The sequence below is a fragment of the Mesoplodon bidens genome (assembly GCF_964165515.1).
Source record: "Mesoplodon bidens genome assembly, chromosome: 5".
Classification (NCBI taxonomy): Eukaryota; Metazoa; Chordata; class Mammalia; order Artiodactyla; family Ziphiidae; genus Mesoplodon; species Mesoplodon bidens.
Window position 1 is genome coordinate 83,124,311 of NC_138161.1, and position 12,821 is coordinate 83,137,131.

Here is a 12,821-nt window from a genome sequence, read left to right on the forward strand (position 1 = left end):
ATTCTACTTTTTTTTTTTTTTTTTTTTTTTTTTTTCCCTTGCTGTACGCGGGCCTCTCACTGCTGTGGCCTCTCCCGTTGCGGAGCACAGGCTCCGGACACACAGGCTCCGCGGCCATGGCTCGCGGGCCCAGCCGCTGCGCGGCATGTGGGATCTTCCGGGATAGGGGCACGAACCCGTGTCCCCTGCATCGGCAGGCGGACTCTCAACCACTGCGCCACCAGGGAAGCCCTATTCTACTTTTTAAATTACATTGTCTTAGAAGGCAGAGATTAAGGCACTATCTATGGTGATAAGTGTCTCAGATCTATGATCCTCACTGTAATCAGCCTCATTCACCACTGCTCATAGGACAGCTAGTGATCAACAAGTATTTTTTGATCCCCCCAAATATCTGAATAAACTAGTCCATTGTGTATACTATTTTGTTCAATGTCTAATATTTATAGATATATCTCCATCTATACCTCTATCTCTGTCTCTATTTCTGCCTCTATCTTTGTCTGTGTTTATGGCTGTGTCTATATCTATATATTTATATCTAACTCTACTGACGTCCATGTTTATGCATATATATATATATATATATATATATATATACATATATATTTATACATAATGATTGTTATAAGGTTTAAAAAAATCAAGCCATGAGATTAAATTTTATGCTCTCAATTTTGATACAACTGAATTTGTGCTAATACCAATAAAATATATTATTGAAGTATATAATATTTTAACACTATGTATATACTATTATAAAATTTAGTTATTATTATAATCATAACAAAAATGCAATTTATCTTCTAAAAATAATAAGTAAATAAAAGTCATAATAATATAAAGTTTCCTTGTAAAGTTGACACTTACGAATAAAATTTTATATTTCTGAGAGTTAGGAGTTTTAGAGACACTGCTACCACATACCACAGTTATGTGTTTTTTTTTTTTCTTCCTTCTGATAATTCCTAAGACATTTCTTCTAAATAAATGGAGGAGGGCATTTGGAAGAAAGAAAAGTGCTGTGATAGATTTTTTTTTTTCATTTTTAAAAACTTGTTTTAGAAAGGAAAAGGAATTAAGATACAAAGCTGGTTTATTCTAAGTTGCATTTCAACAGATAGATTGCAGCATCTTTGGATGGACTCATTCTTGCCTTTGGCCTAGCTCAATCAATGTCTTCTGAGTCTAATAAAGACAATCATTTTTTGGGGGGGTTTTATATAAATCTTATTTTGTCTTTTAAACCATAAAACAAATCCTAATAATTTTTGCTGTCTGACAATTTTCAAACTTTCATTATATTATTTATTAATTTTATTGCATAGCAAATATAAAATTACTACCAAAATTTTGGTTTTGTATGTAATTAATAAATATAATAATTTTCATTGCATGTGTTATGAAAGGCTGCTATAACATCTAAAAGTTTGTACTATCATCCCCATGTCATTTAGTTTGATTTATACTACTACATCTTGTATGTTTTTATTTATATTTTGTGCTGAGTAGAACTTAATGTTATATAATATGATTTATATGAATAATAATCTTGCTTTTTCAACAATGATATCTGTGAGTCATCACCTTGATATTAGTAATACAAGTACTTACACCTTGTAATTGTAAATAATGTAATTAGTAACATCCAAAAAATCATTGTAAGCCTGTGTTTATTGCAAGGATGGCAATATAATTCCAATTCACTTTCATGGTGAATTATTATTAATATTATTAAATCTAGGTTTTAATAAGAAAATTTGCTTATGTTCACATACTCATTGTTAGCATACTCATTGTTAGCATAGGCTAATTTATATATATATATATATATATATATATATATATATATATATATGTATATATATATATATATTTAGCTGCAGTACTTTATTTAAGTAAACATTATTTTGTTCTTTTCATAACCTGGTATTCTCTAGTCTCACATGTTGCACTGTGGTTTTACCATTAAGAGATGTTTATGTTTTTAATATATGCTATCACATGATTAAACAATCAAAAGAGAGACAAATAAAGGAAACTAAGAAATGTTATTACTCTATATCTTTAAGTCTTTACTAATAATTAAAATATTCAATACAATTTCATTTATTTCCTCCTATACTTTCTGGTGCAAATTGACTACTGGCACATTAAATAATTTAAACTCTGAGAACACATAACATGTTTATCATAAAGAATGGGGTAAAGTTTTATACCAAGGGCAACTAAATATCTGGATTTAGATCAATTAACTTATTGTAATAATCTTTAATATTTGATTAAAAGAAGGAGGTTTTGTTTGGAATTGCAAAAGAGAATGGATGGGAGTGGGAAGAGAGAAAAACCTGAAAGACAATTGATACTATAGTGTTCCAAGTTTATTAAATGCTCCAGAATATCAAAATCTCCTGGCAATTTTGGGAAAATATTCTAAACTTAAAAATAATTAAAAATTAAAAAATGGTAAAAAATAATTTCCTTCTTTTTGCATTCTTAATTCAATTTTGAAAGTATTGAAATTCCTTGACTGATTTTTAAAACATATAAAGTTATGCTATAGATATGGGTGCAAGCAAGTTATTGATATAAAGAACTATTTATTTGCCATATATTTGCCATAATTGGATATCAATCAAATTTTGAAAATAATTGGCCAGTCAAGGACTTCTTAAAGGATGGTCATGCAAAAATTGATAATAGTTTTCTCTGAATGTAATTTTCCTGTCTTTTAAAAAGTTTTATTAGAATATATATTTCTATATAAAAATGGACTGTTAAAATGGTGGGGAAAGAGCCATCTAGAAAATATGATCTAGAACAAGTGCCACTAAAATGTATTTAGTTCAATTAAAACAACTGAGCCTTTATACCAAACTTAAAGAGCTTGTTTTGTTGTAGGCTAAGTGAAGTGGGGAACTGAGGAAGTCTGTTTATAAATAGACTATACCACTGTCTTTCAGGGATCCTTCAGATACCCAGTAGGCACTAAAAGGATGTGTATACATAGAAGACACTATATTAGGTATGAGAAACAGATCTGTAACTGTCCTCAATCAGGAAGAACATCCACAAACTTTTCATTGTGTGAACAATTTGAGCAATTAATATTACAGAGATATCTTGGATCTTCTTTGAAAGTTCAATCTGTTCTTAGGTTGACATCTATTCAATTATAATTCTCCAACGTTTGAAACAGTTTAGTTTTGATAAGAATAAGCAGATTTTGGCATGAAAGCATTAAAATGAAGACAGCATACAATTTAAGTATATATTATTAATTGTTACCAAGAAATAAATCAAAGCACAAACTAAATTTGTAACTAAGATATCATTTGCTAAGACATTATTAGCTTATTATTATTAGCTTATATATTACTTTTATTATATTATATTATTAGCTTATATTCTAAAAACTGAAATGTGGAGTAGATCCCAAATATTTTCTTACAATTAAAGAAACAGGACATTAAAAATGAACAGCAACAGGTCTAGGAGAATAAAACAAAACTTTGCAAATCCAATTAGAAATTTAATTTGCTTCCAAAACGTCACGTTATTTCAAATACACAGAGAATTCTAAACATGTCATTTAAAGTAATAGTCACTCTTTAAAAGCGCATGCTTATCCTTAAACAAAGTAACTATTTATATAAGTGAAATGTAATATTTATCATAGGTATGAGATAGCTTATATTATGGAAGCATTACACAGCCTAGTGACAGTAACTCCTAATTGAGTTTATTATCATGCAATATCTTCATAAAAATTTGGAAGAGATAACTTTAATTTTTTTAATTACAAATAGAAATCATAAATAATGAAATAATTTTGCTCACATTTCAGTTTACTTTTAATCATGCATATATTTTATACTCAATGCTTAATCCTCTGGTTAAACAAGAACTGACATCAAAATAAAGGTAGAGTTACAAAATCATAGGATGAGCAGAAAGTCTATATTAGCTTATTATTTCCATAATAATAAAATGATAGCAAATGTAAAATATTTTGCTATAAACACACATATTAAAAGAAAGAGAACAAACAGGGCAATTGGGACAAAAGTTTGTAAATCAAATTGGGAAATAGCTTTTTCCTTTCACAGAAAAGAAACTTAGACTTTTCCTTTGTCAATTGATATTGTTAAAGTTTCAGATGGCAAAATGTTAAGTACCCTGTAGAGCCAGACAATAACTATTCATTTCAAACCACTTTAAAAAAAGAAAAAACTAGAGAGTAAGACTGGTAAAAAAAAAAAAAACACTTTTGTTACTCTTTTAAAGAGAAATTCACTAAACAGTGCATTTAAGGGTAAAACACAGCATAAAGTGTTTTCCCTTAGAGGGTGCATTGGGGACATATATTACAGTGATTCCACAAGTGCTACGGTCCTTTATACAAAGTTGAATAAATTCATTATTTCCTTAGCAGTTAAATGGCCGCAGTCTGCGTTCCCTGAATAATCAATCGGAAGATTTGATGTATGTGGCTGCTCCCTTACTTCATGTGTCCCATTTGCAATGACTTTCTCCCACAGAGCACCAAAGGGGCACAGCAAACATGTGAAGGGATCCGTTCCTCCCACAGAACGAGCTTCACAGTAACTTGCATCTCTAACAGGAAGATGTAAATTCAGAGCAACTTACCCGACTCACTGCAATGAAGATGATAAAGTTTGCAAGGAATGGAAATCGTATAATACTTCAGGGAAATGCAGTAAGCAGCTTCTGCTCCAGCCTGTAAATTGGACTGCACTGACATTACAATCAACTGTTACTGACAAAGCTCGCGAGAGTTGGCAGCGGCAACTTGATCTAGAGGCAGCCAATCTTTACTTTCTGACATCTGTTCAGAGGCTAATTGTATGAATGCAATAGTGATTCATTTACAGAAGTATTACAGGAGTCATGCTTTACGATTGCAGCCGCTCATCTAACAGTGAAGAAAAAAAAGACACAGAGCTTCATTAACAGACGCTGAAATTGAACAGCAAACACACAGGTTATTTTTGTTTGTTTGTTTTCTTAAACAGTACCAGAACTTTTAAGATTTTTTTTCTCCTTTAAGGAATATACATGTTTCTTATGCTTGTTTTGATTTAAAGATATACATGTTGCTTTAAAGAAATGCTGTTATTGAAATCTTTGTACCTTCAATCCGTGGCAATCATGGAGCTATAAAGGACTGTAAAAGATTAAATAGGAAACTAATTACTCTGTAGATAAAGCTATGAGAATCAAAAGACTAGTTATATAAATGAATGAATGTCTCTGATATGTACGTCCTTCCAGCTCCCACACCCCAACACTCATTTAAGTCATGCAGATCTTAGCGTTGGTAATTTCCTAATCGGGGACCCTGCAAGCAGTCAAGTGTAATGAGAAGCCCCAGATTTTCTGGTTGAGACAAGGAAAATAAAATGCAATAAACAATCAGCACTAAACTTTATGGAAAAACACATTTGTCAGCTGAAAGGATGTATTTATGTCTTTCAACCTTATCTTCTTTGACTTAGATATTTGGGAAAATGAAAAGACAAAATACAAAAAAAAAACTTATAAACTGCTTAATGCCTGACTTCTCAATGCAGTTATATTCTTTATCTCCCTCAAATGATCACTTTCACTTTTAAATCTCTCATTTTGGAGCTTACTATGGACTAATCAGTAGGCATGTAATTGTGGATAAGCCCATTTAAAAAAAAAAAAAACAACATGGTGTTTAAAATTTCAAACATGCAGATGTAAGAACTGTCATTTTTTATTAACACTACTCTGTGCCAGTCATTATAATTGACAGTTTACATAAATTATTTTATTTTACTCCAACAAAATATATGAATTAATATATGAATTAATATGAATTCCAGTGTATGAATAAATATTATTAATCACATTTTCAGATGAGGACACTAAGGCTTTTAAAGATCAGAAACTTGGCTATATATATCCTACCACTAGTAGGGGTTGGAATCAGAATTTTAACCTAGATTTTTCTGATGTAGTTCCATGTCAACTGTTTCCAAGATAATAACCACTTTGGTCTTTTAAAATTATCTTTTCTGGGAAAATTTCTGCTTAGGAGGTATTTATTAGACAACGAATTTCACAATCACAATGATTTATATTGTATTTAGAATATAGTTTATGTAATGACAGCCTAGCAACACAAAAGTTACAGAGTATATGGTCTATCTAAAAGGAGAAAAAGATTTTTTCGAAGATGGTACACTGACAATCATGCAGTGGATAGTAACGTGATGGTGTTTCTGTTTGAAATGTAGTCATTCTGGTGGCCCATGGGGAAGAGAGTTCATTGGTTTAATATGTGATTTTTTTTAATCCAAATGTCAAAATTCTTCTCTCCAACACAGCTCCACTGCACTGTTCTCTGCGCTGGCATATGGTTGGTCTTATTCTCAAATCCTGCAATTATACCATAATTTGTTGCACCATTTGTTACTTATATGATGAGAATAATAATTTGCATACACTACTATTTGTAAACACTATTCTAAGCCTTTGATACATTAATTCTTTTAAAACTCAAAATCATTTTTAAGTAAGTACTATTATTATCCCTATGTTATGGTTGAGGAAATTTATCCACAAAGTGTTTTAGTAACTTACTAAAAATCATACAGGTAATAAAAGTATTTTCTAATTTTTTAAATGTAAACACTTGCAATTGGCATTTTTGCAACTTTTGCTTGTTTTCTTAATTTATTTTCCCAGAAGTGGAATAACTGAACTTAACTAGTAGAATGTGGATTTTTTGTTTGTTTTTGCAATTTTATGAGGTTCTCAATAGACTGTGGAATGAGAAGAGTTTTCCAACAGTTCTGGCAAAAGGGAAAATGTTCTTAATAGCAATAAATCTGAACAAGTCTCTGGAGCCAAGAGACTAGACATTCATACCTGGATGTGGAAGGTGAGGTATTTAAAGGTAGATTTCTTGACAAATTTTAAAAGTGCCCAGCCCTGCAAGCAAAAAGAATTCTTTAAGAGTATGGCAACACTTAATATTGGAAGTGCCTGCAGGCAGTAGCCATCAGTAAATGATAACACAAAGATCTCTTGGAGTTAAGGGAGAGTGAATGACATGGAGTGTGAAGTAGCCCTGTGTAATTTAGACCAGGATATAGGTATTTTGTGTAAAAAGTTCTGGAAAGAGGTTTATAAGCCCAAACAATTTGGTTACAGTCTAGATCACTAGACTCTAAGCAGATAATTAAAATCAATAACAAGGTACATCTTCTGAGGAAATATGGTACCAAGCCCAATTTTCAAAGACAAAAGAATCAAAGTAAGGAAATAAACTCTGAAACTAAATTACTCAGGGCTTGAGAAAAGAAGGAAGGAGAAACTCACTTTTTAAACATGAAAAAAGAGACAGAGAAGAAGAGCCCTTCTTTGTTTAAAATCTAATTTATTGAATAAGCTTAAATTTACTCTTACCAAGCACTTGATTAATCTTGGAATTCTACTCTCAGAAAAAAAGTCTACATTAGCATGCCACCAAATCAATCTTGGGGCTCTTTAAAAATCCTGGAGTGGGATATTTAAACTAGCCTCCTATGTTAGACTGATTTGGGAAGTTCACAGGCCACACTGAGAGGCAAAATCCTGGGGACTGGCTCATCAGGAAATTGTTATCGTATCATGTTTATGGTTTATCTTTTTTCTCCTATTTACTCATGTGCAATTTTGCCCTCTACTTTAGCTAATTTGGAAATGCATCAAATATAATATTTTGTAGTCTACTTTCATATAACTAATGCTATCAAATATTTTTCTTCAACTTAATTTCATTACCTGTATATTAATCATTTTTTATGAATGTACTATAATTTATCTAACTCTTTTTGTTGTTGTTGTTGTAAAGGTAGATGGCTTTAAACTGATCATGGAAATAGTAATACAAAAATGGGTGTAACAATTGTAGATATTTTTACACATTTCTGATCTTTTTATGGAATAATTAAATCAGAATTGTTCAAAAGTTATGTACACTTTTATAGCTAAGACACATACCACTAACTACTTCCACAAAATATTATCAATTTGTATTCTCACTGTCAATCTAATGTGTCTCCTTTATGCTCAAAAGACAGTTGACTATCATATATTTTCCTATTTTTCCATTTTGCTTGATAAAATATGACTTTATGTTTAATTTATTTGCTATTATTGTGATCAACTATATTTTCATGTGTTTATCAGTTTCCTGAAATATAACATTTTAATTTAGATATAATTTCAAATTATGGAAAACTTTCAAAACACTGTAAAGAACTCTCATTGACCCAGATTCACCACATGTTAATATTTTGACCCATTTTTAATATCATGTTCTCTTTCTTCATGAAAATGTGTATGATAATATATGTATGTACATATATGTGACCATTATTTTTTCTGAGTTATTTCGGTGTTATTTGCAGGCATCATGCTCCTGTATCCTTAACCATTCCTTTAAGATCTATGGAAATCCACCTGCTATAGATATAAGTGAATTTAATCAGCAGTCTGATAACTAGACTACAAAACTTAACAGCCCTGTTACTGAGGGATAATTCTAATTTAGAGAAGAAGGACAGCAAATATATGTAGAAGGAATAATATGTTAGGAGTGAAAATTTAACAAACCGTGATGAAAATTGGATTGGGCAAGAATAAACAACTGGTATTAAAATCATTAAGTGTATGATTGATGGAGAACTAGGTATTTGATATTCCTCAGAAATCACACATATTACATTCAGAACTTCAGAACTTAAGTGGACAGTCAAATTTGTATCATGTATGGTGTGGTCTATGGAATATTAGGCATACAACAGGACCTATACCATCTGAAATTTTTTAAATTGAATTACATTTTTTATCAGCAAACTTTAAAACTTGACTTACACTTTATGTGAAATAAAGAAAATAAATGAACAAAATAAATTTTATCACAATAAAGTAATCAGACAGCTCCTGAAATTGGGACATTCTGACCTGGTCATTTCAACAAAACAGTGAAGAAAGTTTTTATACAAGACTGGACAAGAGGTAAGGGACATTATCAGATTCAGTGCATGGTGCAGATTAGGAATGGGTTTGTATATCAGAAAGGATATTTTGGAGGTCAGTTTGGAAATCTGAATAATTTCTGGCTATTAGATTAGATGAGAATAACTGTGGTGAAAACTCATGATTAAAAGAATTACGTAGCAGGACACTATGAAAAACGTGATTCCATTGTGGTGTGTGTGCATGCACACACACACAGAGAAAGATTTGGAAGGGTATGCATTAGAATATTAATGGTGGTTATTACTGCATAGTGAGTGTATAGAATATTTTTAAATGTTTCATCTCTATTTTCCAATTTTCTGTAATGCAAATGTACTGTTCCTATCATCGTAATTTATATATATCAAAATAGAAAGTCAAATTTAAATAAATAACAGTCAAATTTTTCACTCTGCACTTCATTTCCAGGTGATCTAACGAGATTTTTATCTTGTGTTAATTGTTTCAGAGTATTGGGAAGCAGCAGAGCCCCCCACTTGATAATACTGAAATGATATACACTTCATGGCAAAACAAGTTAAGGACAATTAAAAAAAAAAGACAAGTTGCAGTTTGAAGGAGCTGGAGCAAAGAGATTTTAGGTTGAGGTGAGGTAAATAAGATGAGAGGCAGAAACAAGATAAAGGAAAGGGAGTGAGTTGGGGAGCCACCATAAAGAGTAGAAATGTGGAGGAGTTATATGCATAGGAAAGACTTTGAGGAAGGTAGATATTTGTGGTGAGGTGTAAATCCCTCCTGTGAATCCTCAAATTTTTGGTAGAGACTAACATTGTTTTTTAATGGTTCTGGAGCAAGTTGTGTGTGTGTATGTGTGTGTGTGTGTGTGTAGAACTAGAGATTATGCTAGCTCGGACTTAGGAAGAAAGACAGATATATATATAGAATATAAAATAAAATAGTTATGCTATGATATTTGTTAGGTGGGAAATTGTAACATTTTGCTTTCTTCCTCTATTTCTATAATTTGAAAAACTTCCTAATCTGCATGTAACATATTTAAGTTAAAAAATAAGCTTTTTATTAAACAATTTTGATCATTCTAAGAGCACATTTTGGAGTCATCCATGACTTCTGAGACAAGAGTTGAAAAAGAGCAACAGGTGGCACCTTCCCCAGAATGGTCTTGCCTTCATTCCCAAGGTAACCTCATCTCAGTTTTCTTTTTCCTGACAATCTTGTTGTATGTCTTCTTTCCCTTTATCCCCCTTTGCAATATTTCCAGATACCTCTCTTTCTGCTTTTTCTTTGAAACTTTATTTCTCTAGGATGATGTTGCAAATGCCAAAATTCAAATCTTGTTTTTAGAGAGAGTAGGGAGAAATAGTGTCAAAACCCACAAGACCGGGTTTCCCTGGTGGTGCAGTGGTTAAGAATCCGCCTGCCAATGCAGGGGACACGGGTTCGAGCCTTTGTCCGGGAAGATCCCACATGCCACGGAGTGGCTGGGCCTGTGAGCCATGGCCACTGAGCCTGCACATCCGGAGCCTGTGTTCCACAGCGGGAGAGGCCACAACAGTGAGAGGCCCACGTACTGCAAAAAACAAAACAAAACAAAACAAAACAAACAAACAAAAAAAACAAAGCCACAAGGCAGAAACTCTGAACTGCTGACATTCACCTCTGTTTTGCAAGTGGATTACGAATGTAATGCCAAATATTCTGACTAATTAGCTAAGCACTGGATTGCCAGTACATTACTGTAGTTACTAAATATAATCAGGAAACTAGTAATTAATCTTGCTATGTCAGTATAATCTGTATCTTAATATTGTTTTTGAGTCTGTTCATATTTGGTGACCATATTCACAGAATGATTTTATCATACAAAGGAATTTTATTCGGAGTATATTCCTAAGTATGGAGAGATTTGTTTTGCTGGCCAGGAGAACACTTATATCAAAATAATTTGCTGCCTCCAAGTAATGATTCTACCATTGATTTCCTCCTTAAACCCATCAGATGGTACTTTAGTTCTCTGTATAATCATTCTGATGTCAGATTTCTGGCTCTGTTTAAAAGATCAACATGACATAAGTAGATAAGTGCTACAAATCCCAAGAAACATGACTTTTAAGCACAACCTATTTGTAGGCCTTGCAAAGTATTCTTCTACAAATAGATATACATATCTAAATTAATTTTATCCAGTAATTCTTAAAATTATGGATGCATAAGCTTATGTAAGCCATATAGGTGGAAACAGAAAAGACATTAGGAGCCTTCAAGAGAGAATATGTATTTTTGTCTTGCATATTTCATTAAATTTGGGGGAAAAATCACATGAAGTAATGTCTGGAAAAGCATGTAATAAATTATAATATTATTGCATAGCTCTATTGTATAGTTTATAAATATAAATAACCAGAAAATATTTTGATTTCTATTTTTAATCATTCTCTGTTTCCCAAAGCGCAATAAAATTGTATCACCAACAGTGATTAGGCTCCAGCTCTTCTTACTTGGTCTTAGAGAAATAAGAAATGCCCCTAGGTCTGTTATCATAGCCTATCAGTGGAGGATTTTCAAAAGCATCAACGTCAAAGTATAAAAGCAAACATAAGTACATTTAAGGGCAGCCACAACAATCTTAAAGAAGGATGGCCATATCCCAAGAATACATTACTTTTGAAGCAAAAATGTGAAAATAAAAGGATAGATGTTTAGTCCTATTTCTATTTCTCCTACTTTTGATCTCATCACTCAAATAAATAGTCATTTTTAAGTGAATGTTATACTCTGATTACTTCAGTTAAATTCAACTGAATAGGCCAGGGTAAATGGTCTGAGAAAAAAGAGAGGGGATGCTTTTCAAGTAAATACCTTACTGTACTTCTTTAAGTGCTAATTTTCTCGCATCACCCTCCTATATTTGTTTATAACGTGGACAATCATTTGTATATCTTTGTATTGACAGCACCTTGCAAATTGCTTGGCACATAGTAGATTATAAAACTTTGTCAGTTGTTTGAATATATAAATAAATGTACAAAACATGTAGATTGTTTTTCTCAAATACTGTTTTATTAATACAGTGTGCCTATTCCTCTAAGAGTTTCATTGTTAGACATAGGAAGTACACTTTTTTATATAAATTTATTTTATGTATTTATTTTTGGCTGTGTTGGGTCTTTGTTGCTGCGTGCGGGCTTTCTCTAGTTGCGGCGAGCAGGGGCTACTCTTCATTGCGGTGCACAGGCTTCTCATTTCAGTGGCTTCTCTCCTTGCGGAGCACAGGCTCTAGACACGCAGGCTTCAGTAGTTGTGGTGCATGGGCTCAGTAGTTGTGGTTTGTGGGCTCTAGAGCACAGGCTCAGTAGCTGTGGCACATGGGCTTAGTTGCTCCACGGCCTGTGGGATCTTCCCGGACCAGGGATCGAACCTGTCCCCTGCACTGGCAGGCGGATTCTTAACCACTGCATCACCAGGGAAGTCCCTACACTTAAAAAAAGATGTTTCTTATCATTGGGGATATTTTTTGAAGCCATTCATTTATTATAGGTGGTTACCTACTACAGGGATTTGCCAGTATCTTTCCCCATGGTATTTTCTGAACCAGTTCTATTCCAGCTGGATACACCAATGAATCAATTTATATGAAAGTTAGACATGTCTCTTTTGTCTAATGAACACAGTAGAAGGTCTGAAATATCAAATTCAGGAAGATGTGCTTGAACTAGTCACACACATTCCTAAGGTGGGTTATGCTGGTTGTTGTAGTCATGAAATACAATGACAAAGAC

The 12,821-nt window shown here is 32.5% G+C and overlaps 1 protein-coding gene across 1 annotated transcript in view; it reads right to left on the bottom strand.

The window, feature by feature from the left end:
• Positions 1-4,765, bottom strand: part of BCHE (butyrylcholinesterase) — a gene marked incomplete at its 5' end in the record, with an annotated part of 74,830 nt that extends 70,065 nt beyond the window's left edge. Inside the window, one exon of the mRNA XM_081234671.1 lies at positions 4,651-4,765. Within this exon, the coding sequence (XP_081090797.1) occupies positions 4,651-4,765 (115 nt within the window). The remainder of the gene's footprint in view (positions 1-4,650) is intronic.
• Positions 4,766-12,821: the final 8,056 nt, after the last annotated feature.